General features: G+C 47.2%; 1 protein-coding gene across 1 annotated transcript in view; it reads right to left on the bottom strand.

Annotated features, from left to right (window-relative positions):
- BCAS3 (BCAS3 microtubule associated cell migration factor) overlaps positions 1-27,102 on the bottom strand; it is a 617,319-nt gene that overhangs the window by 13,765 nt on the left and 576,452 nt on the right. Inside the window, exon 26 of the mRNA XM_011289076.4 lies at positions 10,567-10,734. Within this exon, the coding sequence (XP_011287378.3) occupies positions 10,567-10,734 (168 nt within the window). The remainder of the gene's footprint in view (positions 1-10,566; positions 10,735-27,102) is intronic.

The raw sequence follows: 27,102 nt of genomic DNA, 5'->3' as shown, positions 1-27,102 counted from the left end.
GCTTATGCAGTAGGCCCTGCAGTTGCCTGGGGGTAGGGTTGGGGTTCAAAGAGAAGTGGGCAAGGAGAAATCACCAAATGTCAGAGGTTAGACCACTCATTCTGGTACAGGTACTTGGAAATGTCTCATTCTGTTCAGTTCAATCAGATTGGCATGGCTTGTCCTTCTTGGTATAGTGAGGATCTGGATTCCGAAAGGGTCAGAGGGTCATTTCCAACTGTTATTTTTTGTGTGTTTGTGTGTATGTGTGTCTCTCCTCTGTTACCAGCCATCAAATGTGGGGGGTGGTCCGTATACCTCAGACCATCTTCTGAGGAGGCAGAGGCAGGAGCAGAGGGAAAGATGGGTACTTAACGATCCATGACTGTGTTCAACTTTGTTTAGATCTCACACCTCACAGAGAGGTCAATGGTTAAAGGTGAATTCTCTGGCCGAGGAGGAAGAACAGAGAGAAATACTCCCTTTTGTTAACCATTTACCTATGTTAATGTCTCCAGAGGAGGGCCTTCATCTGGGGGTGCAGCCACCCTTCCCCACCCGCTTGTCCAAGCCTGTACATTTTCCACAGGGACTCCCGCCTCCAAGTTGGGGGCAATACCTGGAAAGGGGGCTCTGAAGGTTCACCAAAGAAGCCACACTGGCACTTCCGAATCCTTGTTGATAGGAAACAGTGTGCTTTGGTTAAAGAATTCAAAGTAGACTTTGGGCAACTGAAAAATGTGCAGGGAAGCTTCTCAGCCCTAAGCTTCCATTATAGTTCTGCCTCTGCCTTGGACTTCTAGCAGTCTTGGGACGAGAAGGAAGGGGGGACAGAGAGAAGTAGGAGAGAGGGAGAAAGGGAAGAATGGAGATGGGGGGGAGAGAGAGAGACAGAGAGAAAGAAAGAAAGAAAAGAAGGAAGGAAGGAAGGAAGGAAGGAAGGAAGGAAGGAAGGAAGGAAGGAAGAAGCTGTCTACCTAGAATCAGATTTGATGACTGGCCAGAAACTAACAAGTGTGTCTTAAACACAGTAATTTTTCCCACTGCTCTGGCTGGCTTTCATTTACCTCTTAGGAGCCATAAAAACCCATGCAGTCATTCAACAAACATTCACTGGGGCTCAGCTTGGCTCCTGTCCCAGTGCTGGATGCTGGGCAATGAGGAGATTGGTGGTTACAGGTAACAAATATGAATCAGACTCAGTCCAAGGAACCAGAATTAGGTTAAGACAAGCAGTATGGGCAGTATGGCTGAGGGAGCTGAAGGGACCACCAGAGCTGAGCCTTCCCCCAGTGGCACGTAGAAGGGAATCAGACACTGCTAGTTAAAGGGAAAGGCAACATACACGACTTGTCCAGGGCCAAGTGTCCAGTGAGTAGGTGGTTCAGAAGTTCAGAGGAGAAAGGGCATTTGGCTGCATAGTTAGGGAGGGCTTCACAGAGGGGTGAGATTGGAGCTTGGTCTAAAAAAGTGACTAGGCAGAGAGGGAGGGTGGAGGGTACTCTAACAGCTGAGTGAGCAGCACATGTGTGGCAGACGATGGGATGGTTTTGACAGGTGAGCTTGTTTGCACGAAGGTGGTGGTAGTGAAGAAATATGAATAAGGGGTTACTGTGGGCAAGCAAGGGGGAGATCAGGTTGGAAAGTAAGGTGAGGAAGTACGGTAAGACTTGAAATCTCACAGAAAGGAGCCAAGGCTGGAATGTGGGCCCTGGGCACTTTGCAAACAGGGAGACAGGAAGACAGAGCAGGCCCTGAAGGTGAGAGACCCCTTCCTCTTCTGGGGATCCCCTCTTATTCTGAGTAAAGGGTCGGGGGTCACTGAAATACCCTCTGACCAAGTGAGACTGATGGGATCTTAAATTCCTCCTAGTTATCTCTTTTTGTTTTTTCTTTCCCTTCCCTGTTCTTTTCTCCTCTCCTCTCCTCTCCTCTCCTCTCCTCTCCTCTCCTCTCCTCTCCTCTCCTCTCCTCTCCTCTCCTCTCCTCCCTCCCCTCCCCTCTCCCCTCCCTTTCCCTCCCCTCCCCTCTCCTCCCTCCCTCCCTCCCTCCCTCCCCCTCTGTCTCTTTGAATTCTTGGGCAGTGTGAGCACAGTCTCATTATTTAATGTTCCTGGGCCTTAATTCACTTCTTGTGAGGTTGCAGCTGATGCTTCTAAACCTCAGCCTTGCTTACTTTGTGGACGAGGTGAATGCATGGCATACAATGGAAACAATTTCAACAGACCTGTTTCTCTAGATCTCCTGAGTCAAGTTTATACAAAGTTACTTCTGTTTTGTGTAGATTCCAATTTCACACATCTTTCTCATGAACAACTTTTATCATTTGCATACACATGTGCAACCTTATTTCCACTTCTCTAACCATGACTAAAATAACCAGTACCATAGGCCCTTGCCCAATATTTTTACCCATGGAGAACAGAAGCGCGCCCAGTTGGCTGATGGGTCACTAAAGGGCCCCCATTATCTTTACCTGGGGTAGAAATAAACATTCACAGTTGCGGGTGGGGGTGGGTTTGGAACCACAACTTGTGTGTGAAATCCCAGACAGAGAGTCACAGGTAGGACCCACAGGTGTGGGAGATCCCACCCAACCTTCACCTGCAGGCAAGGGTGTAGGCACATCTGGCCAGGACTGCAGCACCACCACCCGGTCTCAGAGGCCCTCCCTCCACCCTCGGAACAATGTCCTCTGTCCAGGAAACCCCTGTAAGGAGGTTTGGTCTGAACGCCAAGAACACCATAACCATGGTTGCCCCTGAGAATGCTATTGTCCATGGTAAAGACCCTTAATGAAATAACTATTCTAACACCAGAGTGAAGAAAACTCAGCTCAGCTAATTGCACTACTTTATAGAGGCTGGGCTTCCAGCACTTCCTTGACGTCTCATTTTGAGCCTATATCTTTTAGTTATGATCTGACTTCAAATCTTTAATCTTTCCTCTCTTGTGAGTTGGAGAGACGAACGTCCACCTGGTGGTGTTGGTGATTTATGTGGCTAGCATAGAGTCTGGAACACCGAGGCCATTTGGGAGGTGTGGCTGTTAACTGTTGAGAGGAGGAAGTGAGACGCCATACACAAAGTGCTCAGTACAGCAGTCCAGCAGCCAGGACCCAACACACATGGAGGGCAAACATTTACCACATTTACTGGTTTCCCTCGCCCATGGGATTAGAGAAGAATGGGAAAAAAACTTGCCCAAGGTCACAGGCTTCCCCCATTCCTTGATGAGGGTTTCTAAATGCCACTGAAAAGAAAAAAAAAATTATTCCCAATGGCAGTAGTTGGACTCTCAGATTTGGCCTTTCCTACCAGTGGAAAATAGCTAGGGACAGGCACTCTGCCACCGAACTGAGGCACAGATAGCAATACCAACAATGCCACCACTGCCGGAGCCACCCGCCACCCCCAGTCCCAATGGCTGCTTCCTGCCACCCTCAGCAAGAGTGCTCGTGGCCTGCCGATGGCACTAGGCTCTGTGTCTGGGTGCTCCTATGTCTCTGGGGACTTACTCTTTTCTCCCCACCCTCAACAGTCATGGCATCTGTTCATCCTGCTCTTGACATCCTAGAAAGACCACAGCCTGTGGGCAGGGGACCAGTCCAGACTTCTGTTTGGTCCAGCTCTGCGAGGTGGGCCCCAGTGGGCAGGTGGGGACAGGAGCCAGAGAGGAACACCCCCACAGTTCACTGTTGCCTCCTCTGGAGCTTTCACCTCTCTGAGGGTAGGAACCATGCCTTACCTCTTCCCCACAGTGCCCAGCCTAGTGTGGAGAAACCAGCAGGTGTCTATAGAGAGCCTGCCTGTCCACTGCAACCATGGAAGAAGGTGCAGGCCCACCGAGGAGGTCGTTGAGAGAGACACAAGAAGCATTTTGTAAATGTACTGTAACGGGAGAAAAATTCCAGGGCCCAATTAGGTAAAGCAAAGGAAAGGACCTAAGCAACTGGCTAAGTTACCTGGATGAAAGTACTTGCCTGAGAGTAGGAGTGTCTAAAAGATAACAGAAGTAATTCACTGCCCCATGCCCGCAATTGTGGTCTGCCGATGGCACCCTGATCATGTGGCACCCTGAGATGGGACAGGGCTAATAGGGCCCCTACTGGAAATGCAGCCTTAGCATGAAAATGTTCTCAGCTGTCAGCAGTGGGGCGAGCAGGAGTTTCAAGACCCATTGGAAAAGCTAATCCTAGAGAAAGGATAGAAGGGCCAATGCTCTGGGTTATTTGTTTTGGGGTACATAACCGGTCAACTCCATTAACAATGGCTAACATTAATTATTTACATTAATTTCTATAGTCCTGAAATGAAAGATGGTTATTAGCATGAGGGTGCACATGTGCACACATGTGTACACACACACACACACACACACACACACACACAGTGCTCTTAGTTCCTCTTTTGTAAAACATAGGTGATCATCAGGTATTTGTTGATCAACTTACTGAAACTTTCTTCTGACCATTTGAAAACTGTGTACAGGGGCGCCTGGGTGGCTCAGTCGGTTAAGCGTCCGACTTCGGCTCAGGTCATGATCTCACGGTCCGTGAGTTCGAGCCCCGTGTTGGACTCTGTGCTGACAGCTCAGAGCCTGGAGCCCATTTCAGATTCTGTGTCTCCCTCTCTCTCTGCCCCTCCCTGTTCATGCTCTGTCTCTCTCTGTCTCAAAAATAAATAAAAGTTAAAAAAAACAACAACTGTGTACAATGTTCAAAATGTGCTTTTCATGTAAGAAGGAAAAAAAGGCAAAGCCCTTTAAATAAGGAAAAGCAATTTCTAACAAATCTTTGGAAGAGCTTTTGCTGAAAATAATCCTAGAGCCTTTTCTGCTGAGTAATTAATATACATATAGGAGAACTCAGAGGATTTGGCAGAATATACTAGCGCATTGGCTTCCAAGCTATAGATGGAAATTCATTGATGTATTGTGAAGTCCGGTTAGTAGGTCATGACCACATTCTTAAAAAAAAAAGAAAATAGAAAGTACTAGAATGCATTGCTTATAATATTGTTTTGTGAAAGCTCTGCATGTTTGGTAAGGAAGTAAATGTATGTACAGAAGGTAAGAGGCAAAGACTGAGCCCACAGTGTGATCCTCTAGAGTAACTGTTTCTGGACTAGAACAGAATTCACTGAAGACACGGTAGACAGAAAGAGATGGAGCTTCCTTCCTACCTTTAGTGCTGTGATAGTATAGGAGAGTGAAACAGTGTTCCCAGGACTGCAGGAAGCCACAGTCAGGGGGAAGAGACAGTCCCTCTTGACCTTGAGAGCTGACTTAGTGAGCTCTTGAGGGTCAACAGCAGCAAAAGGAGGCTGCCTGCAAACAGAGACGTGTCAAGCTGATCAGGACTTGTGAATGAGGCCTGGGGCTTTTGCTGTTGGACGTGGGAGAGAGCAAAGAAGAAAGACAAGGTTTAGCTAAAGATGGAAAGAGTTAAAGTCTAAAGAGAAAATTCACTTAATATGTATCCAGGTGTTTATTAAGATTTTTTTGGTATTAAGTTATATCTACCTAGACTCAAAACAATTGGAGTACGCACATGTTTTGCTTATTTTAAAAATTCTATTTTTCTAGAAAAGGCAATATTGAAAGGAATGTCTGCTAAGCAGGAATTAGTCAGGTTATTTTGAGGGGGGTGATAGAGAGAGGAGGGGATGTGGGAGACAGCATTCCGGGCAGGAGGAGAAGTATGTGCAAGGGCCTGGCAGGCAGAGAGAGCATGTGTGTTTGGGGACCCTCCAGGGAGTCCAGCTTGGCTGGAGCTTGCGCAGAGCAACAGGAGAGGGGTCTGGAGAGAGGGCAGTGGCTGGTCATGAAGGGCTTTGTATGCAGTGATATGGGGTGGTCCTGGAGAAGGACAGGGCTGGGGGAGAGGAGTTCAGGAATTGGACATGTGGAAATGTCAGTAGGTGGCTGGATAAATGGTTCTGGAGTTCAAGAGAGAAAGCCAACTTGGAGATTATTTGGAGACAGTTTGTGGATAGCATCTGAGGCCCCAGAAGCAGAGGAGACTGCCTTGTACTGAGTGAGGGAGAGGGAAGAGGGCCAAGATAGTGCCTTGAGAAATACACTTAAGGCCAACAGAGAAGGAAAACCCAGAAAGGGGACTGGGAAGTGGTCAGAGGCAGAAGTAAAACTGGGAGAGTGTGGTGGAACAGGAGCCACAGGAAAGCCTCTCAAGATCGCAGGGCCAGGCTCCCAGGCCAGTGTTGAGGTAAAGTGGTGACCAGTGGTGACTGTAGGGAGAATAGCTGTTGTGGTTGGGCAATTCTGCAGGCAGGGGGAGCATGAGGTGGTCACAGTATGGTTAGGGTCTGGGTGCATGAAAGCAAGAGATTCTTCCCTCCCTCCCTTCCCTTCTTCTTTTTTTTTTTTTAAGTCAAAATATTTCTTGAACAATGACCACTATTTTCTCACTGAGAGTGAGAGACAAGATGGTGGGGCTAAGAGAGTTGAGGAGAATGGGGGAGTTTGAAATACTATCCATGCAGAAGGAAAGAGACTGATTTCAAAATGATGGACTGAGGCGGGCACCTGGGTGACTCAGTTGATTGAGCATCCGACTTCGGCTCAGGTCATGATCTCATGGCTCATGGGTTTGAGTCCTGCGTTGGGCTCTGTGCTGACAGCTCAGAGCCTGGAGCCTGCTTCAGATTCTGTGTCTCCCTCTCTCTCTCTCTCTCTGCCCCTCCCCAGCTCACGCTCTGTCTCTCTCTCAAAAATAAATAAACATTAAAAAAAAAAAGATGGACTGAGGAGCACCAGGGTGGCTCAGTTGGTTGAACATCCAACTTCAGCTCAGGTCATGATCTTGCAGTTTATGAGTTCAAGCCCCGCCTCGGGCTCTATGCTGACAGCTCAGAGCCTGGCTCCTGCTTCAGATTCTATGTTTCCCTCTCTCTCTGCCCCTCCCCCACTCATTCTCTCTCTCTCTCTCTCTCTCTCTCTCTCTCTCTCTCTCTCTCTCTCTCTCAAAAATAATAAACATAAAAAAATGATGGACTTATCATATGCACTGTATGAAATAAAGAGTAAAAATGGAGGAAAAATATAAAAAATAGAACAAACTCTTAGAGGACTCAGAAATCTGTGGAGTTGTCAGGAGAATGAAACCAGGCCAGAAGCCACAGCAGCAGAACTGCTAACATCTAGGTTGAATGTAGAATTCATTCCTTCGGTAAATAGTTACTGCATGTATACTGTATGCCAGATACTGTTCTAGGTGCTGGTTTCTGCCGCAAAAGATGAGCACCAACTGAGAATAAGAGGAGGAGCACTAGAAAAACAGAGAAGGCCTCCCATGGCTCACTGGAGAGTAGGAGCCAGAAATTTGTAGTGGTGCTAATCTGAACAATCTGTGATTCTTCTTCAGCAACGTAAGGGTAAGAGCGGAGTTGGACTGACCTTGATTTGGAGTTTTGCTGAATGGGGACAATGGAAGGGTTATAGGGACAAGGGGTGTGATGATATTGCAAGAGAGCAACTCAGCCAGTTATTTTAGGGCGGATTTGCAGATCACACGTCTGACCTAATTGGTCAGACTAATTGGTCAGCAGCCCTCATGGAGGACAGAACTAACACCTGCCTCATAGGTTATCCATGTTTTAAAACAGACCTTCTCAAACATGCATAGAGCTCTTGTTTAAAATGCAGGTGTTGACTCAGCAGGTCTGGGTGGAGCCTGAGTCTACGCATTTCTAACCAGCTCCCCAGGTATAGATGGTTCGAAGACCACTCTTTGAACAGGAAGGCTTTAAAAGGTTTTGCTTTACTTTTGGGGACAATTAATTTGCCCACGGTACAGCTTGCCAGTGGGGTGCTGGAGCCAGCTGACTGTTACACGTTCAGGAATTCAGCTAGCCTACTGACACCATGTTGATAGTGTGAAATTGGCCCTAATGTGAGTTTTTATACTACAGAAATGTTCAAATGCTACAAAGCGGGGCTTTCCTGCTTCCCTTTGGAGGACTGGTTGTGAAACAATTCCCAGCAGGTCACTAGCTAAGCCTGTATAATAGGCATGCTATAGGATGGGTTTCGGTGCTGGGGGTCACAGGGCATGTTCCATTCATACCTTGATAAAGAGGCCATCGGTCATGGTTGCTATACTATACAAAGTGCCTGCTGGAAGGCTTTACAGGACTGATCATCTCGGGTGCCTCAGAGTACCTAACACAGGCAAATACTTAATGTCACCTTATCTGTATATCCGATGAGCCACTGAGAGAAGCAAGATTGTGGGAAAAGAGAGAGGGAAAGGCTGCTATGGCAAAGGGTGGCTTGTTGGAAATTCTCCCCTGTCACACGGTACTTCCTAGGCTCTTTCTGGGTGTGCTGGGCTGCCCTTCCAAAGCCCTGGGCTCAACCACCAAGGTGATACTTCATCTGGAGTTGCAAAATGTGAAAAGTGATTCTCGGCAAAGACAGGGGGAAACAAGCTAATTTCCATAATATCTGCTTTGCTTATTGACCGTTAAAATAGAGGCAGATTAAAAAAAATTGATACATTTAATATGATCAAAGAAAACCAAATGAATCTCTTTTGGTGATGGTTTGGGGAGGAAAATGAAATCCCTCTGCCCAAAAAGGGCATCTCCTATTTTCTGACCGGTGGGTCATGCAGTTTTAATTTCCTCTCTCGTTTCTTTTCTTCCTTTTTTTTATTTCACAAACCTGCTTAAGGCTACAAAGACTCTCCTGAATCCCTCAGCTGTCTGGCAGATGAATTGCTGCCAGTTTTGTTCAGGTTACTGTTTGTGCCAGGCTGAAGTTCCCCAGCTCTGGCCGAACGCACCTTTAAAACTGCTGGCTGGCTGGTGCTGAGGGGCGCCAAGCCGTGTCTGAGGAGGGCTGCCCTGGAGCTGCTCCCTGCAAGGGTGGCTCCCAGGGAGTGAGTCTGGTGACGCCAGGCCCTGGTTTACATAGCAGGGGCTGGCAGGAGGGAAGGTGGTGCTACAAGGAGGTTCGGAAAGGGAAAAGCCCTCCTCCCTTTCACCGGCTTCCAAGGAAAAAGGGGTCGGAGCCCCCGCAGATGGCACAGCCGTGCCTTACCTCCAGATGCAGGTAGAACAATGGCACAACGGGCTGCTATCCACAAACCGGAGGGCTGGATGTCGGGGTGGAGTGCTGGTGTGCACACGTGTGTGCATGCGTGTGCGCGACGGAATGGGACATGGCTTGTTGCCACTTCCGAGATCCACACCTCCTCTCTTTCCAGGGAAGAAGTGGATGTGGAAGGGGGCTGGCCCTCAGAGACAGCTGTCTCCTACAGCTTGGTAAGGTACTTCTCTATCTCCAGACAAAGACCTTCTCTCCCCTTCGTGCCTCCACTCTGTGCATTTGCCAGTCAGTGCACAAGAACCGTGGGCAGGCCCAGAGCTGGTGCTGTGCAGGTGGAGATGGGAGTGCTTTGGTCTCTCTCCTCTCCATGCAGGAGCAGGAGAACTGAATGGGAGGGAAGAAGAGAGGGAAAGGCTCAACTGCCAACTATCTGAGGGAGAGGGAGGAGCTGCATGGAAGTGAGAAGAAGTGTGATGACGTCAGGCATTTCAAGACCTGCCAAAAATGCTTTGACTCTGATTCCTGTCCCACGGTTGTAAGTTTCTCCTGGCTGGGATCCTCTTTCCAGGTAGGCATGTGGAGCAGGGGCGGAAACATTGGCGGTCAAGAGTAAGAGTCTTGAGAGGCCTCGGGCAAGCAAGAGCAGGAGGGCCCACAGCCAGGATCTGTGTGACCCAGTAGGAAGTTCCTGTTGACCTCAGGGAGTGGGGAAGAGGCCTGTTGTGCAGTCTTTCCCTTGGGCCTAAACGTGGGCTGGAGCAGGCATTAGCAGCACTGATATCTAGAATGAGGAGGTGCTTTGGAAAAAAGGAGAGGCAGGCTGTATTGTAATTGTGTGGAGATGGAAGAATTGTGGTCTTTCCTAACTGCATGTTGTATACATGTGTGCGTGCACCCATGTGTGGGTGTGTGCACGTGTATGCCTGCTGCTGGGACAGGGCTCACCCATCTTCGAAAGATGCTCTTCTGACTGCTCTCTGGTGTGAGAAGCTGCCCTGGGCCCCAGCTCCTGGGCCCTCTCACAGGCAAGAGTGCGAGGGCAAAGGCAGCATAAGAAGAAGCAGTCTGGGAGCTTAAACCAGCCTTGCCTACTTCATGTTTGCTCTCTCCAGGTCAGCAGGCCCCCCTGATACTTGCTAAACTATGAAGCCTCAGGCATGACAGAAGGTGTCCTGCCTTCACACTCAGTGTCTTAGGGCTGCTGAAAACTTGGGGACTCCATGGTTGTCCCTTCCCCTGGAGAAGATGTCCTTCGGGGAGCCACACATGCAATACAGTTGTGTTCATGACAGCATGTTTTAGGTATTCTTCCATGTAGGAGGGGTCAGTTCCACTGGGAACTCCTTTACACAAGGCTTTCCTGATACCAGAAACTTCGAAAACAATGGCAATCAGAGTGCTAACTAAAGAAACACATGGTTAAAACAAACACATACCCTCTCTTGCCAGAGAAGGTCTACACCAACATGTGCCAGTCACGCCCAAGTCAGGCTGGAAGTGTGAGGCCACCTTTACCTGTTCCAGATCCCACAACGTCCCGGCTTGGCGACTCTGCCATGGCATCGGCGAGCCGCTCCCGCAGGCCTTCCTCTGTATGCTCCATGGAGGACATATGCCGTAGCCCGAAGCCCTCAGGCCAGCTCCCACACACCTCTAGCAGGGTCACGCTCCGGTCAAAGGTACCTGTGGCACACATGGGACACCTGACATTGAGTTCGTGCTTTCAGAGAGCAGACTGTTCTTCTGGCTGCCCACCACCAGCTCCCCTCCCCACCCAGGGCCCATTTCAGCTCCTCTACAAGCTGGATGGAGGAGAGAACACCATGAAACATGTGTAGGGCAGAATGAGGCAGCTCATGCCAGTGGATCAGAGAGTGTAGACATTCAGAAAAAGACCTTCACATCACTGGGCTAGTGGTTTTTAAAATGTTCCCTTAGGGGGACCCCTGGGTGGCTCAGTTAGTTAAGAGTCGACTTTGGCTCAAGTCATGATCTTGTGGTTCTTGAGTTTGAGCTCTGTGTCCAGCTCTGTGCTGACAGCTCAGAGCCTGGAGCCTGTTTTCAGATTCTGTGTTTCCCTCTCTCTCTGCCTCCCCCACTCGCGTTCTGTCTCTCTCTCTCTTTCTCAAAAATAAATAAAAACATTAAAAGTTTTTGAAAAAATGTTTCCTTAGGGGCTACAGGGGTCCTCTGAAGTCTCCAGGGACTGCTTCAGAGACAGGTCAAGGGGAGAGAACCTCCTTGCCAAGTTCAACCACAACACCTCTACTTTTCTTTGACATAATAGGGCTTCCCTTTACAGTTCATTTTTTTTTAATGTTTATTTTTGAGAGAGAGAGAGAGAGAGAGAGTCCATGAGTGGGGGAGGAGGAGGGGAGAGGGGGACAGAGGATCTGAAGCAGGCTCTGTGTTGACAGGCTGACAGCAAAGAGCATGACGTGGGGCTCGAACCCATGAACTGCAAGATTATGACCTGAGCCAAAGTCGGATGCTCAACTGACTGAGCCCCCCATGCATCCCCCACCACAGTTCATTTTAAAGAAGGGTTACATAGCTTAAAAATTTTTTTAAAGCTTTCTAAACCACTATATTCTATAACTTATGCACAATCTCCTCATTTGACATTTGAGAATCAGAGAAGTAATGGCCAACAGCAAGTTTGTGACACACTTGGTTCAAGGACTTAGATCACCTGATGCCTCAATCCAGAACTCATTCTACTCTACTGCATATAGTCTCCTGGCTGCCCAAGGACATATGTACAACTGGGGCACCACTTGGGGGATGCCAGTTGGGTGATAGAATCTTCAGCAAAAATCTTTCCTTCATCTGAAGCTGCTCTCCAATTCCAAAAAGTACATGGTGCTCTGTTCGGTGCTGAGATTAGATTTTACATGCACGATCACTTCAAAGTCGAAATTTAAGTTATTCTACTCTATTATACAGCAAGTCTTCTGTGAAAGCATATTTCATCTACTCTCTCTTGGAAGGAGATTATCGTCATGCTCTGTTGCTTTAAGCACATACCATTTTCCCAGTGATTAGGTAACTGAATCCACTGCATTTATTGGGCTTGGTTCCTGCCAGCACCAGGAAGATGGGGAAAAAATGCAAATGCCAATGTTTCCTAAAGTTAAAAGTACGCACAACACACACTTTTTATCAGGCCTTGCTTCTCCTCTTTGATCAGCCGTCAGAAACTATCTTTCCTAGGCGGGCAGGACTGGGCAGCGTCAGCACACACTCTCTACCAATGACAGGTGGTAATAGAGAGGGTGCGAGCCCCGGCCCCGGCAGGCGGCCCTGCCTCTGATAATGGCCAAAGCATTGAGGTGATAACCGTTAGTAAACACTCCGACAGCCGGTGACTCCATACATCAGCAAAGAGGGCCAGATAATCCCGAGCTCTTCTGACCAGACAAAGGCCCTTGGCCAGCCGGCTGGGATTTATATGTGTGGCAAGGGTCACTACTGGCTCCTGAATGTCATCAGCCAAGTTTGGCTTTGATTTATCTCTTGCCTAATTGTTGGGTAGATTTCTGGTGCTGGGAGAATGGGAGACATCTATAAATGTATCTCCCCAAGAAGAGGCCCACCTTGGGACGGGGTTGCTGGGAATCAGCTTGTCAGGTAGGACCCAGGAATGGGGAGCTGCCCTGTACCACCGTCTCTCCCCATCAAGTAGGGTCAGGATGGATCTGGAGAGCCAGGCACTGGTAGTGGGGGTAGGGTGCTCTGAGTGTCAGCCCTCCAAGGGCCTGAACTGTGCAGTCATGCCTTGGCAGTGCCAAGCCCAGAGCCAACACCAGACCAGCATTAGCAACAACTTAAAGGTGCCCAGTCCCTAAAGACACACAGGGACTGATGACAGAAGCTAAGATTTTGATTCCCCTCCCCGCTCACAAAGTCATGTTAGGCCAGTCCCTTTATCTCCTTTTCCCATCTCTGAAGGAGAACTAACAACCCTGCCTTGAAGGAATGAAAGGTGAAGCAAGGTTCCTGCCAGGAGCCTGTGTTCCTCTCTAGTGCTGCCCCGCTCTTAACTACAACAGCAAGGGCTACAGCATCACTGTTTCTCCAAAGACTCTGCCTGGGACACGTACGCCTAGTAATTTCCAGCTGAGGGAATTAATAATAAAACACGGACACTCCTGCTCCTTGTACTCTCAGGGCTGGGGCGGGGGTGGCTTTCTTATGGGCAGACATGTCTCAGAGCCTGTCTCAGGAATGGGGAATGCCCTTTCCTTTTGTCACTTCCCAAGAGCAGCGTGCCTGCCTTTAGAAAGGCACTCAGTCAGCGTTCGTACACGCTGCTCTTAGAGGTCAGGGCGGCCAAGCATATAGCAGGGCCAAGAGGAGAAGAAAACAAAATAAGTCAGCAAGATATTACAGCAAGAAAGGTTCAGGTAAGAGGGTGGGCCTGGACTGTGACAGATGGCAAAGGCCAGAGGAGCAGTAGCGTTTGAGGGACAAAACAACAGCACACAGGAGGAAAGAATCATGCGCTGGTGGAGAATGGAAACAGATCTGGACCGAAATGTAGGCTCTAACACATTTCTTCTGATCCTCTGAAACCTCATCCGTACAAGTTGAAAAGCAATACAATTCTACAGGGTTGTTGTGAGAATTCCATTAGATAAATGCACAATCACCTGGCACATAGTAAGTGCTCTGCACAGGAAGGGTGTGCTCATGTATATGTTAATAATAACAAATAGGTACAACTTTATACCACTGGAAGCATCATCATAAATTTTGACTCTCACAATGATCCTGAGAGGCAGTTCAGGTACTACTCCAATTATGAGAGAGGAGCTGGACGCGCAGAGAGATTAAATGGCATGCTGGAAGTCTCTAAGTGACAGATCCGGAACACAGGCCCCTGATTCTTCCCTGGGAGTTCATTCTATCAGTTTACACATTGCTTCCCTGAGCTGCTTCTGCATATGGAGAAATCACCTCGTCTTTTCTAACTTGTTCTGGGAACTCTTGTCACCTTCAACCAATACCTTTAAAAAAATCTTTCCCACTGCTAGGTGCTCAGTCGTTTAAGCATCCAACTCTTCATTTTGGCTCAGGTCATGATCTTATGGTTCGTGAGCTTGAGCCCCGAGTCAGGCTCTGCGCTGACAATGTGGAGCCTGCTTGAGATTATCTCTCTCCCATCTCTGCCCCTCCGCTGTGCTCGCTCTCTCTCTCTCAAAATAAATAAATAAACTTAAAACAAAAATCTTTCCCACTCCCAACCAACCCAGCTTCCTTGGAGTATCATGCTAATGCTGATGATCCTCACAGTAATTATCCTGTCTGTTGGATGGTACACAGGAGGGAAAAAACAGTGAAAGAAGATAGAATATGTTCTCTCTCTCTTTTTTTTTTTAATTTTTTTCATGTTTATTTAATTTTTTTTTAATTTTTTTTTTCAACATTTATTTTTGGGACAGAGAGAGACAGAGCATGAACGGGTGAGGGGCAGAGAGAGAGGGAGACACAGAATCGAAACAGGCTCCAGGCTCTGAGCCATCAGCCCAGAGCCCGACGCAGGGCTCAAACTCATGGACCGCGAGATCGTGACCTGGCTGAAGTCGGACGCTTAACCGACTGCGCCACCCAGGCGCCCCGAATGTTTATTTATTTTTAAGAGACAGAGAAACAGAGCATGAGCAGGGGAGGGACAGAGAGAGAAGGAGACACAGAATCCGAAGCAGGATCCAGGCTCTGAGCCGTCGGCACAGAGCCCGATGCGGGGCTCAAATTCACGAAGCGCAAGATCATGACCTGAGCCGAAGTCGGACGCCCAACCAACCGAGCCACCCAGGCGCCCCGAATATGTTCTCTCTTAACATGGGCATTACTAGGATGCTGTTGGTAGGAGGCTGGGGATACAAAAAGCATCCAGCAAAGGAGCATTGGACCATTTCTACTGTCCTGAGAACTCACAGAGAGGATACAATCAGTGGTCCTGCTTATTGTGCTCTGGAAGGAATCCCAGTAGAGCCCCCTCCCTTGTCCTTCCTTCCACCCTGGCCAGTGCAGATGAGGACAGCAAAGGAGCTCCTGCATTCTCCCAGTCTTGGGGAGAGAGAGCTGCAGGTGTGTGTGTGTCAGCAGGGGCTGGGGTTAAGAGGCCAAGCCCTTAGAGAGTGAGGTCACCTCCTCGCTCTCAGGCAACCGCACATCTTGTCGGTGTTGTCGGCACCGCTATCATTCATCGGGTTGGCCCAGAGACACTCCATCAGATGAGCGGGCCCTCTGAGTCCCATTATGGGAGAAAGGGTCAGTTTCAAGGGGAAAGGACACTTAGTGCAGGCCGTTTTCAAAGCACAAAATATACATTCTTAGCAACAAAGATCTTTTGCGGAAGCAATGTTCTGCTGTTTGCAAAGCCCCCTTACTTTTATGATTTCAGTTAACTCGCACGTTCATCAAATATTGATTAGTGTCCACTACGATTATGAGTCAAGCATTGTACTGAGGTATGAGGATACACAGTGAGCCAAAAAATAAAAATAAAAAATAAGTTCATGGTCCTTCACAAAACTCTGGGAAGCAGCAACTGTCACCACTTTACAGATTTATCTTTCACTGAGTCTGAGGGAGAGAGGTGAGGTAGCTTAAGGGCACGGGCTTTCGATGTAATAGTCTTCCTGGGACTCCCTCCCCTCAGGGCTGCCACCCAGCCTGCTATTCTCTGCACAGCATTTCCTAAGATTTAGTTCAAGTCTCACCTGCTCCGTGAAACCTTGAGTGACTACCCAAGTTATAATGGGTGCTGTTTCATAAAGCCTGATTGTATGACAGGCCCTTTGCCTCTCTGGTGAAGCTGATGAAAGAGATAAACTTACCTGAAAAATGTGTTTGCACACATGAAATTATGTAAGCAATGTCATAAAACACTGTAAAGGGATTATGTTTCTGTATGCTTCTGAAGCCCCACTTTGGATCCCAGGTGGTATCATTCCCATCCTGCCTTATATTATTCTCATGATCTGCTCTCCAGCCTAGTTTAGAAGCTCCTCGAGGGCATGGATTCCTCCATAATCCATAAGTCTGTAGTCAGTACCGGACTTTGGGCATCATGCTTACTCAAAATATGTTTGCTTATCAACTGATTATGACAACCTGAGAAACACCCTTTGGAGTCGATACCCTTTGAGTAGGATCCCAGCACCTAAACATCTAGGGCCAGGATTGGGAGGAATGGGATGGAGGTAGGTAGAAAAGGGGGCTAAAACTAAATAAGTTAGGAAGGAGGTTATAAGTGAGCAGAAAACAATGTCACAATATCCCTCTGCTGACTTCTGTGCATTTATTTTAGATTTGAGACCCTGGGAATTGGAAGAACCAAACAACATGCCTTGGATGGCACAGAGAGCCAGGCTCATACAGGTGAGCTTCCCGAATTCTGCTTCCCAGCTTGGCATCCTGTGTTACACTCGTTCCCCAGAGGAGAAATGGGTCAGGTTCTTGGGTTTCACAAACCCATTAAAGACATGCTGTGACAGCTGGTAAGCCTGCAGATCCTGGGGAGCCTAGGGGAACACGTGCTCTGTCTTTTGTATACCATTGTTGAGGGGCAACGAAGCTTGAGGGAAAGAGGAGGTATGGGGGAGGTGGGGTGTTCCTCTGAGCTGATAGTGTCTAATCACACCATAGCTATTCAGGAGACTGTGACACAGCCTTCCCTTTGCATCAATTAGGTTCGGCCCAGGATCTGGATCTTGATGAGAGCCCGTTGATCGGATTTCCAGCCACCAGGGAGGCCAAGTAGCAAGAACAAAACTCATGGTTAAACAATTCTCTTCAAGACATAAGCCCTTCTAGGTGAGAGCTCATGACAATAATAATGTCCACAATAACTAAGAAATGAATCCAGGTGGGATGAAAGCAGCCACTGGAGAACTTCCTTGCCCGTTCTCTGAACTAGCTCGCTAAACTGAACTTGAGCCTGGTGCTGTGGGGGAGAGCTCCTCCCCTGTTCGTTCTGTATAAGCACAGGCTGAAGACATTAGCTTTATTTGGTTACCGGATGTGACCACTGGCATATTTCACTATGTCAGTATGCACTATGTTGGTTCTGACCAACAGAGATTGGTTCACTGTAGGAAGGTGAGAGAATATGAGGACCCTGTCTGTACCTCTCAATCCTTTAAGTATGGTTCCCAAGATAACCATGATCCCATACCCACAGACATGGTACAAAGCAAAGGGACCCAGACTCTCGAAGTCTTTTATGACTCAAGATTATCTAATGTGACAGTGTGCCATGTTTGTTCCCTATTCATCCATTTGGCTGTGGGGTTTGGATTTTAGGGTTGGGCCATTTTTAAAGGATTTGCTACTCCACTGGGGCCCCTGGTTGGCTCCGTTGGAAGAGCACATGACTCTTGATCTCAGGGTCATTGAATTCAAGGCCCAAGTTAGGTTTAGAGATTACTTAAATATATAAAACTTAAAAAAAAAAAAAAAGGATCTGCTACCCCAGTTCAGAAGTGAATTGAGCAAGAGAAAGGAAAGGTACCAGCAAAGTAGAGAAATGCCTGCACTAATGTTGGCAAGCCAGGATATGCTGACATTCCAGATGTGATGATGTTGTGCACATCTGTTCTCACAGGCCCTTGGGGCCACTACTGGGAAAGGATTATTCATCATTCATCATAGGTCCATGACTAGACTGCCCTGTGTGACCAACATATCGAGGGGTCCTAAGCCAGAGAACAGGAGTTCAACGGTAAATAAGATGCCAAGATTTCTTTGCAATTTAACAGAGTAGTTGTTTTAGCAACCGCTTTCACAAGTGCAATGTACGATCACAACTCCTATGTTAAAGATTAGAATACAAATCACAACTCAAGACATCTAGGTTACAAGTAGACTCCTCCCATGAACTTTTCTGGTTATTCTAGTCTTAACTTCCCCACTTACCACATGGACAATAAATGACTGACCCCACATAAGGGGTTCATTATGTTAGCACGAATGGTTTCAAATGTAATTAATAGTCATACACAGAGTACTGGAGAAATGGTGTTTGATGTATCCTAGAGTAAAAGGTACCACATTTCATCTTCTGGGAATCAGAAAACATAATTAAGCATTCATACCATATGTGTCTTTTTGTTTGTTTGTTTTCTTAATTAAAGGCATATGGTAAGCAGAAGACCTGGGTTCAAATGCCATTTCCTGCTGTTTTCTCACTGTATGACCTTGGGCAAGTCATTTAGCCTCTTTGGACCTTGGTTTCTTTACCAGCTAAAGTGGGATGAATTGCATTTTCCCCCAAAATAAGAATATGACCTTGTTTAGAAATAGGGTCTTTATGGACATAATTAAGGATCGAAGATGAGAGTATCCTAGAGTTACAGTGAGTTCTAAATGCAGTGACTGGTATCCTTACAAGAGAAAGGAGAGGGAGATCAAAGAACAGGAAGAAGGCCATGTGAAGACAGAGGCAGAGAGCAGACTTCTGCTGTAACAAGATGAGGAATACTGGGAGCCACCAGAAGCTGGAAGAGGTAAAGAAGGATTCTCCTTTAGAACCTTTGGAGGGAGTGTGACCTTGCTGACACCTTAATTTTGAACTTGTGGCCTCTAGAAGTCTGAGACAATAAAATTCTGTTGTTTTAAGTCACCAGGTCCGTGGTAATTTGGTACGGCAGCCCTAGGAAAGGAATACACGTATAAAACAGGGAAATGAATATTTGCCTTCTAGGTTATCGTGAGCATCTGATCAGATAGTACATGAAAGAGTGCCTCGTAAAACTGCACAGGGCCGCAAGAATACAGAGGACTACCCTCGGACTATGTGTGCAGCTCTCTGGAGTGGCATGGGATTCGGTGAAAGGTTTAGAAAGTGAAGAAAGTGACTGGGGACACCTCTAGGCCAGAAGACAAGAAGCTAGAGGAGAGGTACTGGTGTGGGAGCTCCATCATTTTATTTATTTATTTATTTATTTATTTATTTATTTATTTATTAATTATTTTATGTTTATTTTTGAGAGCGAGAGAGACCGAGCATGAGAAGGGGAGGGGCCGAGAGGGGGACACAGAATCCAAAGCAGGCTCCAGGCTCTGAGCTGTCAACACAGAGCCTGATGCAGGGCTCAAATTCACAGACCACGAGATTTTGACCCAAGCTGAAGTCGGAGGCTTAACAAGCTAAGTCACCCAGGCCCCTATGGGAGCTCCACTATTAAAGCTGAGTGGTTCTGTGTGGTCACACAGCAAAGGCCTTTGATGGGGACTTATGGCACAGAAGTGGGTGCATGTCCCCCACTTCTCTGAGGATGTCTGCAGGGGGCCCAGGAGGGCAGGGCAGGTGGCCTCTTAGCTCTGAGGTTGGTTTCTTTCCATCCTTGTGATGTCCCTACACCTGTAGGCAGGGACAGGATGTTTTAGCTCCTAAATTCTTTAATAAATGAATAGACTCATACTCAACACAGGTAAGGATAATATGAGATAGGCTGCTGCTGGTGGGAATACTACTGCTATAAACTACCTGAAGGACAGTTTGGCAATATGTATTAAGAGACTTTTAAAAACATGCCCAATTACTGATCCAGGGATTCCACTTCCAGAAATCTAGCCCAACTAAATACGATGCCAATATGGTAAGATGATAAGATGATCATCTTAGGTATGATCAGATGCCTTCATGCATAAAGATGCTCACTGCCACCTTAACACGGCCTTAAAATAAGGTAGTTGTTAAGTAAATTATACTTGCTTCTTGCAGTAGAATATTAGGTAGTCATGAAAAATAATGTTTATAAGAGGGGAAATTCTTTAAGATATCATATTTAATAAAAGAAGCCAAACAAAATTATAGAGTTCATACTACTGAGCAATGTAAAGGAAATGTAGGCAAACATTTTTGAAAATTTATGACTAAGTGTTAATCATGGTTGTAGTTGGGTTACCATGGACCCTTCTGTTACAGATTACACCTGTCTATATATTTCCTGTGATGTTGGCAATCAGTATAAAACAAATAAATAAACATGAAAAAGCTGAGAGAGAGAAAAAAAATGCCCTGTGCCAAAGCATCTGTGCTGGGACCCAGACAGCAGCCCCATGAGGAGCACTTGAGGGGAGGACCTGAGAGCTGAGTTGCCTCCCCTGCACTTGGACTTGACTCAGCTGGAGGCAGGTGAGCCTGCAGCTCCATGGCCCTTATTTGACTCCTCTCCCAGTGTCCATCACTGGCTGAATGTGATGTTGACTCATCCCTGTGTACACTTGACATACTTCCTTTAAGTTCGTGTCAGGAATGTGCACCAACTTGTGTGTGAAAATACAGAAACAATTCTACCTCTGTACAAATTTCATACATCAGATCAGAAAGGACCAGAAGAGCAACTCTGGAAGGAGTCCATTTTTAAATCGAGTCCCTTTATCTGTCATCTTTGTCCGGCCCTGTCATCCCAGCCCCCAGCCTTTTGATAAACAGGACACAGCTTGCTAGGAGACGCCCTTTCATGATTGTCAAGGAATGTCTGAGCCCCTCACACATCATTAGGAGGTCATTGAACAGGGCCCCTGACTTTTGCCTGGGAGCCCAGGAGATCAGTCATCACTGAAGGGCCCACTAAGGAGAATTTCAACTGGCTCCACACTCAGAGCAGACCTGGAGGTGCCTCCGACAGAAGAGCTTTCCAAGTCAGGCTGACACTGGCATTTCCCAGACAGGATCTCAGAGATCCTTTCCCCCTCTGCTTTAAAACAGACACAATCAAGATCTCTATCCTTCCAAGTGGGAAGAGAAGGATCATTTTGTAGCTAGACTGCAATGAAAATATTCTCTGCAGGACGCTCTGCCCTGCTTCTGAGGGTAGAGAGAAAATGTACACACGGCACTCTGTTATAGGACTCCTATGGCAAGGCTCAGAATACACCGCAAGACAAACTATATCCTCGGAAACCTAACATCTCCTTGAATGGAAAAACTTCATGGAACTGTATCTCTCAGGACAAGTAAGCACTGGGTTTTCTAGAACAGTCCCGCTCCCAAATAATTAGTTCTGTGATCAGATCGGAGAGCAGGGAAGGCAAAAGAACTAACATTTGTTACCTATTTTGTGCTAGGCATTGTCACTTTATAAGACATTATCTCACAGAAATTACCCCAACAGGTCTATGAGAATGTGCTAACATTTCCATTTTACAGATCAAGAAACTGTGGCAGAGAAAAGTAAAATTTTGCTTAAGAGGACAATGTCAAGGGTATGGTTAAGATTTGGATTCTAGGGGCACCTGGGTGGCTCAGTCAGTTAAGCGTCCGACTTCGGCTCAGGTCACGATCTCATAGTTTGTGGGTTCAAGTCCCACGTCAGGCTCTGTGCTGGCAGCTCAGAGCCTGGAACCTGCTTCAGATTCTGTGTCTCCCTCTCTCTCTGCCCCTTCCCCACTTGCACTCTGTCTCTCTCTCTCAAAAATGAACATTTAAAAAAATAAAAAAAAAAAAAGATTCGGATTCTAGGTCCAAAGCCTATACTTTCCCAACTAAAATTCAGGCTGGATTTTCATTCTGAAAATATGGCTGCAGTACTAATAAGCGGTTTTTCAGTTTAGTCTTTCTATTCCAGGATTTTTAAGTGGTTCTTGCAGTTAGGCAGTAGGGGGGGGGGGGGAGGAGGGGACAGGACAAACAACCCAACCGAAATCCTGTGTTTGTCTTAACAGAGATTTCAATGCTCCACAAATAAGCCAAATTTGAGGCTCTCACTGAGAACTCTGAAGTCTGGAACCTGGGGCTAAGAAGTCTCCTGTTTTTATTAATTAAAGAAGATGTTTCAAAATCATCAGATTTATCACGACTGGATTTCAGATGTGAAACTCAATATACACACAGACATGCATGGCTTGTCCTTTTGGGTTATTTTTGATCCTTCCTGAGGATCTGCATTTCCTCAGATGAGACCTCTTCACTTCCTGGGCTGGCTGAGATGTCTGGAGACCCAACGTTGCAGGCCTGGGCCCCTGCTGGCCTCAGGAATTTCAAAGGCCAGGGAGGGAAGAGTGGGCAAAGTGGCTCCAAACTGCCATTTGCTCCTCTAAGCCCCCAAGGCAGTAGCTGTGGGAAAGAAGACAGGAAGTCACCCTGTGCCGAAAGAGTGTCCTGGATGTGCCTGCAGGTCTTGGAGCTGACTGGTTTGATGCGGTGCCAAGTTTTGGTTTTGTTATTTTGGTAGTCACCTAACCATGTGGGCTTTAAAATGATGCTCCCAGCTTGGGCATGAAGCATTGCCATTTGTAGTGTGTGGTCAGCCTTCCGCTTCTCTCTGCCATCAAAACCCATCAGCTCTCACTCCAAGGGGCAAACCTGAACCAGATTTTCAGCCGCAGGGGTCTTGGGATGAAGATTTGTGCCTGGCCTACCATTCTCACACGGGGTATATTATATAACAGGATCCCTACTTTTCAGGCCCTTACAACAAAGCTGTTCAGCAAAGACTTGGCCTCGGGGCCTGAGAAGAGCAAGATGAGAAACAGCACTGTTTGGACAACGGGGGACACCCACTGGAGCTGGGGTGGTTGGGGACGGTTTCCATCAGTCGTGGTGGTTTGACGTGGGTGGAAGACATTCCACAGTAAAGGGGACTGTCTGAGTACAAACAGGAAGGCAGGGATGTTCCTCATGTAGAGGCGGTCAGTAGAGTACACTGGGGTGGAGGGTCCCTCATGAAGAGTAATATCTCACATGGTTTCTCAGAATCGGTGCATATTTTCACATAATTGTTTCCTTTTGATTGTGGGATCATAGCAATTTGTACCATAAGCAGGACAGACACTGTTGATTCCATTTTACAGATGAGGATACTGAGGCTCCTGCTGAGTAAATGACTTGCCTCAGTCACCTTAGTTTCTTCTCTTTTTATTGCAGTATAGTTGACTGTCACCTTACTTTCTTGCCTCAACAAGGGAGCTGTGGAACCATCGGTGAAGGTCCTCCGTGAACAAACTGACACTACAGAAATACCATCATGGTGGCCTGAGGCAGGCGCCAACACTGGATCACAGGGTAGACGGGTGATTTACCTTGCTGAAAACCTAACTAGTGCTTGCTTAGGCCCCCTGTCCTACAGAGACTTCCTTGACTTTCGGCCTCGTTTCCAGTCTTGCAGCCCATGGGGGTGTGGGTGGAGGTGGGGGTTCAGCTTGGTATCACTTGAATTTATTGCACAAGGTGTGTCCATAGCTTGTTCCACACCTGAAACAGTGGGGGTGCCTGGGAATTGTCATTTCCTGCCTTGACATGTCCAAGTGTTTGTTCAGCCCTGGCTGGTCACACTGACTCATCAGCCCAGGCATGGAAACCAGGGAGGATGTAGGGAAAGGTTGAGAAGCTGCAGGAGCAAACAGGGGGAGCAATGAGGTGCAGAAATCTTAACAATGACAATAATCCCTGAGACTGCACCTCTGCTTTACCCTTTACAAAGTGCTTTTACTCTCTTAATCCTCACAACACCCTTAGAGAGGAAGGCACCTCTAGAGAGGAAAGCTACTAGATACCTCTAGTCCTGGTTTCACAGCTGAGGAAGTAAGTGCAGGGAGTTAAGTGAGGGGCGGAGAGGAGTTTGGAGAACTCAGTCCTGCTACACCTTTGCTACTCAAAGTGTGAGCCACTGGCCAGCACAGCAGCATCACCTGGAGGCCTGGGAGCAATGCAGGCCCCTGCCCCAGGAAGCAGAGTGGGCACTGAAATCACACCCCCAGGGAGCTGTGTGTAACTAAAGGTGGAGAGGGCTGCTGACGCTGCCCTCCCCTCACTCTGCCCTGGCTCCTCAGAGTATATCTGGTTCTTCTTCTTCTTTTTAAAAAATGTTTATTTACTTATTTTTGAGAGAGAGAGAGAGAGAGAGAGAGAGAGAGAGAGAATCCCAAGCAGGCTCTGCACCGAGAGTGTAGAGCCTGACGTGGGGCTCAAACTCATGAGTGCTGAGATCATAACCTGAGCCGAAATCAAGAGTCAGAGCTTAACCACTGCATCACCCGAGTGCCCAGAGTATACCTGGTTCTATCTACTCATTTAAAGACCAGGAAATTGAGGCCCAGGGAGAGGATGGGACGTTGCCTGCTATACAAGCAGGAGCAGACAGAACCTTGGTCTCGCAAATCAGTCCTGGGTCCACTTAATCCAACTGACATTCAACTGCTGTTGGCCTTTCCTTGCCTCCTCCCTCTCTACAAATTCAACCCTCAAACTGCTCTTAGCTGCCAGTCCCTTGGCCTCTCCCCTCAGTTCCAGCCTTGTGTTAAGTGTTAACACAAGTTCTAGGGCCTAGGGTTAACACTCTATTAAAGCCAATAGGGAAGCTGAGACCTCCTGCTACCGTGGAGGAGCCAAGCAGGAGTGCAGGGCACCCAGGGGCTCCTGGCATAGCTGCCCAGGGCTGGCCACAGCTCAGCCAGCCCTCCCCCCGCCCCCCCCCACTGCCCCCACCTCTCCCCTCATGGCCTTACTGCCTTTAGGAGAGGGCTGGGAAACCCCTGCTTACCTGTGGAGGAGATACTGCACAGGCCTTATAAAATGTCCACTTCATTAGGAAGTGTGAAAAATGCCCAAATAAACTGTGTTAAGCCGGTTATGATTTCCCCTCCACTCACTGGTCTCCCTGGGTGCCAAGTTTGGCGCCTGTGAGTAAAGCGATTCCTAGGCCTTGGCGGGAGCCTGGGGCCAGGATTCCCCCTCCCTTCCCTCACTTCTAGTCCATTGAGGCCAATCAGGATGTTATTCATTTCCCTAGCTGAGAAGCAAGTTCAAAAGGGCCAGCAGAGCTCCTCTGCTCTGTCCCAGTGTGAGAAATGCCAATCTTTCCCATGAGGAGGAAGCCACATATTTTGTTTCTGCTACACTCATACAAGGAGGAGCCTAGAACGAGTGTGTGTGTGTGTGTGTGTGTGTGTGTGTGTGTGTGTGTGCACGCGCGCGCATGCGTGCAGAAACCTAGCTTTTTATCTCTGGACCTATGGTTCATAATGGATCCAGAGATCGGAGTCATCCATAAGTAGAGAGGCGAAAAAAGCCAAGGCGCCAAGAGGCCCCTAGGAGGGGCCTGGAAACCTCCTGTTACTCTCTCAGACACAGACCTGTCATCCAACCTTGAGTTAGGGCTAACAGCTGAACAAAAGAATTTCTCATTGTGCTTCATTTGAGTTTCAGAAATGCCTTTAGGGTTGAAAAGCTACTAGAAGAGCTTTCTTACATCCCTCAGACTGTTAAAAAAAAAAGTAAATAAGTAAGAACTAAGTATATTTATTGTAGAAACACCTACCAAATAGCTAAATGAACTTGCAAATTCACCAAAACTCTCCTGGGCAAGTCATTAACCCTTTCTGGGCCTCCCTTTAAAATAATGAGGCCTGGGGGCACTTGGGTGGATCAATCGATTAAGCATCCTACTTCGGCTCAGGTCATGATCTCACAGTTCGTGAGTTTGAGCCCCACATCAGGCTCTGTGCTGACAGCTCACAGCCTGGAGCTTGCTTTGGATTCTGTGGCTCCCTCTCTCTCTGACCCTCCCCTGCGCATGCTCTCTCCCTCTCTCTCTCTCTCAAAAATAAACATTAAAAAATTATAAAAAATAAAAATAAAATAAAATAATGAGGCCTGGATAAGAGCTCTATGATCTTCAGAAATGACTCTCCTGCTCTCAAGATCCAAAATGGGTGGTGGCACCTGGTTTACTGGGTGAACCAGCTGTCCTCCTCCTCCCCTGCCCAGCAGTTGCTGCCTGTACTCTTTGAATCTAGCTGCTATCTCTTCTCTTCATGTAGTACCTTCTTCTTATTTTAAAAACCATTGTGAGATAGCGGTGTGGGGCAGATCTCTTGGACAGATGAGGTGGTTGTAAGGTCACTGAGCTCTCTGTTGGTAGAAAGAGCACTTGCTTAAGAGTGAGAAACCAAGTGCTAGTTCCGGTGCTGTGTGACCTTGTGCAAGTCACTTCCTGGAACCTTGGTCTCTGCACTGTAAAAGAGGAATAATAATGCTAGTTATTATTATGACTAGCTATTCATAATTCCCAAAATTATGCTAAGATTCAAATGACAATGTATGTGATAGAGCCTTTGAGACTATAATGGTAATCAGTATGTAAAGTATTGATTTTACCCTTAGAAGCCAGATGGCTTTATGCTGGTGTTCTCACTACTTCCCTCTAGATCCTTTGAGACTTAAGGATAATGTCTAAGCTGTCTGGCTTCTGGAGGTGGGGAATGTCCACACAGCTCAGCACACTGCTCGATTCTAAAATGGGAATGTGAAGTTACCAATCGTGTGCACGAGACACTTAACTGCTCTCCTCCAGGGTCAACGGACCTCACCCTGAAATTATTATTCTGATGTCCCAGAGATATCCAAGAACCAAGAGCCTGCAGCACAGATCTTGCCATGTAATAGGTGCCTAATAAACATTTATTGAATGAATGATTGAAAGAACAAACCTTCAGTATATTTTGATCTGAAGTGTGTATCAAGGGTCTGAAGAGGAGTGCATGAAAGCACCTCCCAGCCACCTGCCCTCCAGGCAGCACTCCCTTTAAATCTCTCATTCTAAAATAACTCCAAAAAGAGGAGGTCTCTATGCTTTTTAGAGCCACACTCCTTAGTATTCTACTCAGCAGGTACCTCTCCCTGCAATATTAAAGCAAGTACAATTAATATCTCTATTTATCCTGGAAAGATAATATCCCAAGATGAATCATTTAGGAAAGATTACTTGTCCTGACTATTCATGAATGACCATGTTTGAATTTCACAGATTTGCAATTTCACACAAGGGGCACAGACCCTCTGAACCACTTCTATGTCTAATAAAATACCTTCAGTAGAGACAAAGCTTTTCTTCTCAAAATTGATCCTGAGAATAGTTGTATTAAACATATTTCATGAACTTCACTGTGAGGGCCAGTGGGCAGTATTAGGTCCCAAACATATAAGCGAGTAGAGCCAGCTCCTACATTGGCAGTAACCTACAAATGTCTTCTTTGTCTACAGATGGTGCCTCTTCCAAACTTCTTTAATAGCTTTTTAACATATGGTGGGGGCTT

Source organism: Felis catus, chromosome E1 (assembly GCF_018350175.1).
Source record: "Felis catus isolate Fca126 chromosome E1, F.catus_Fca126_mat1.0, whole genome shotgun sequence".
Classification (NCBI taxonomy): Eukaryota; Metazoa; Chordata; class Mammalia; order Carnivora; family Felidae; genus Felis; species Felis catus.
The sequence above is the reverse complement of the archived record's forward strand: the minus strand, read 5'-3'. Positions and strand labels throughout refer to the sequence as shown.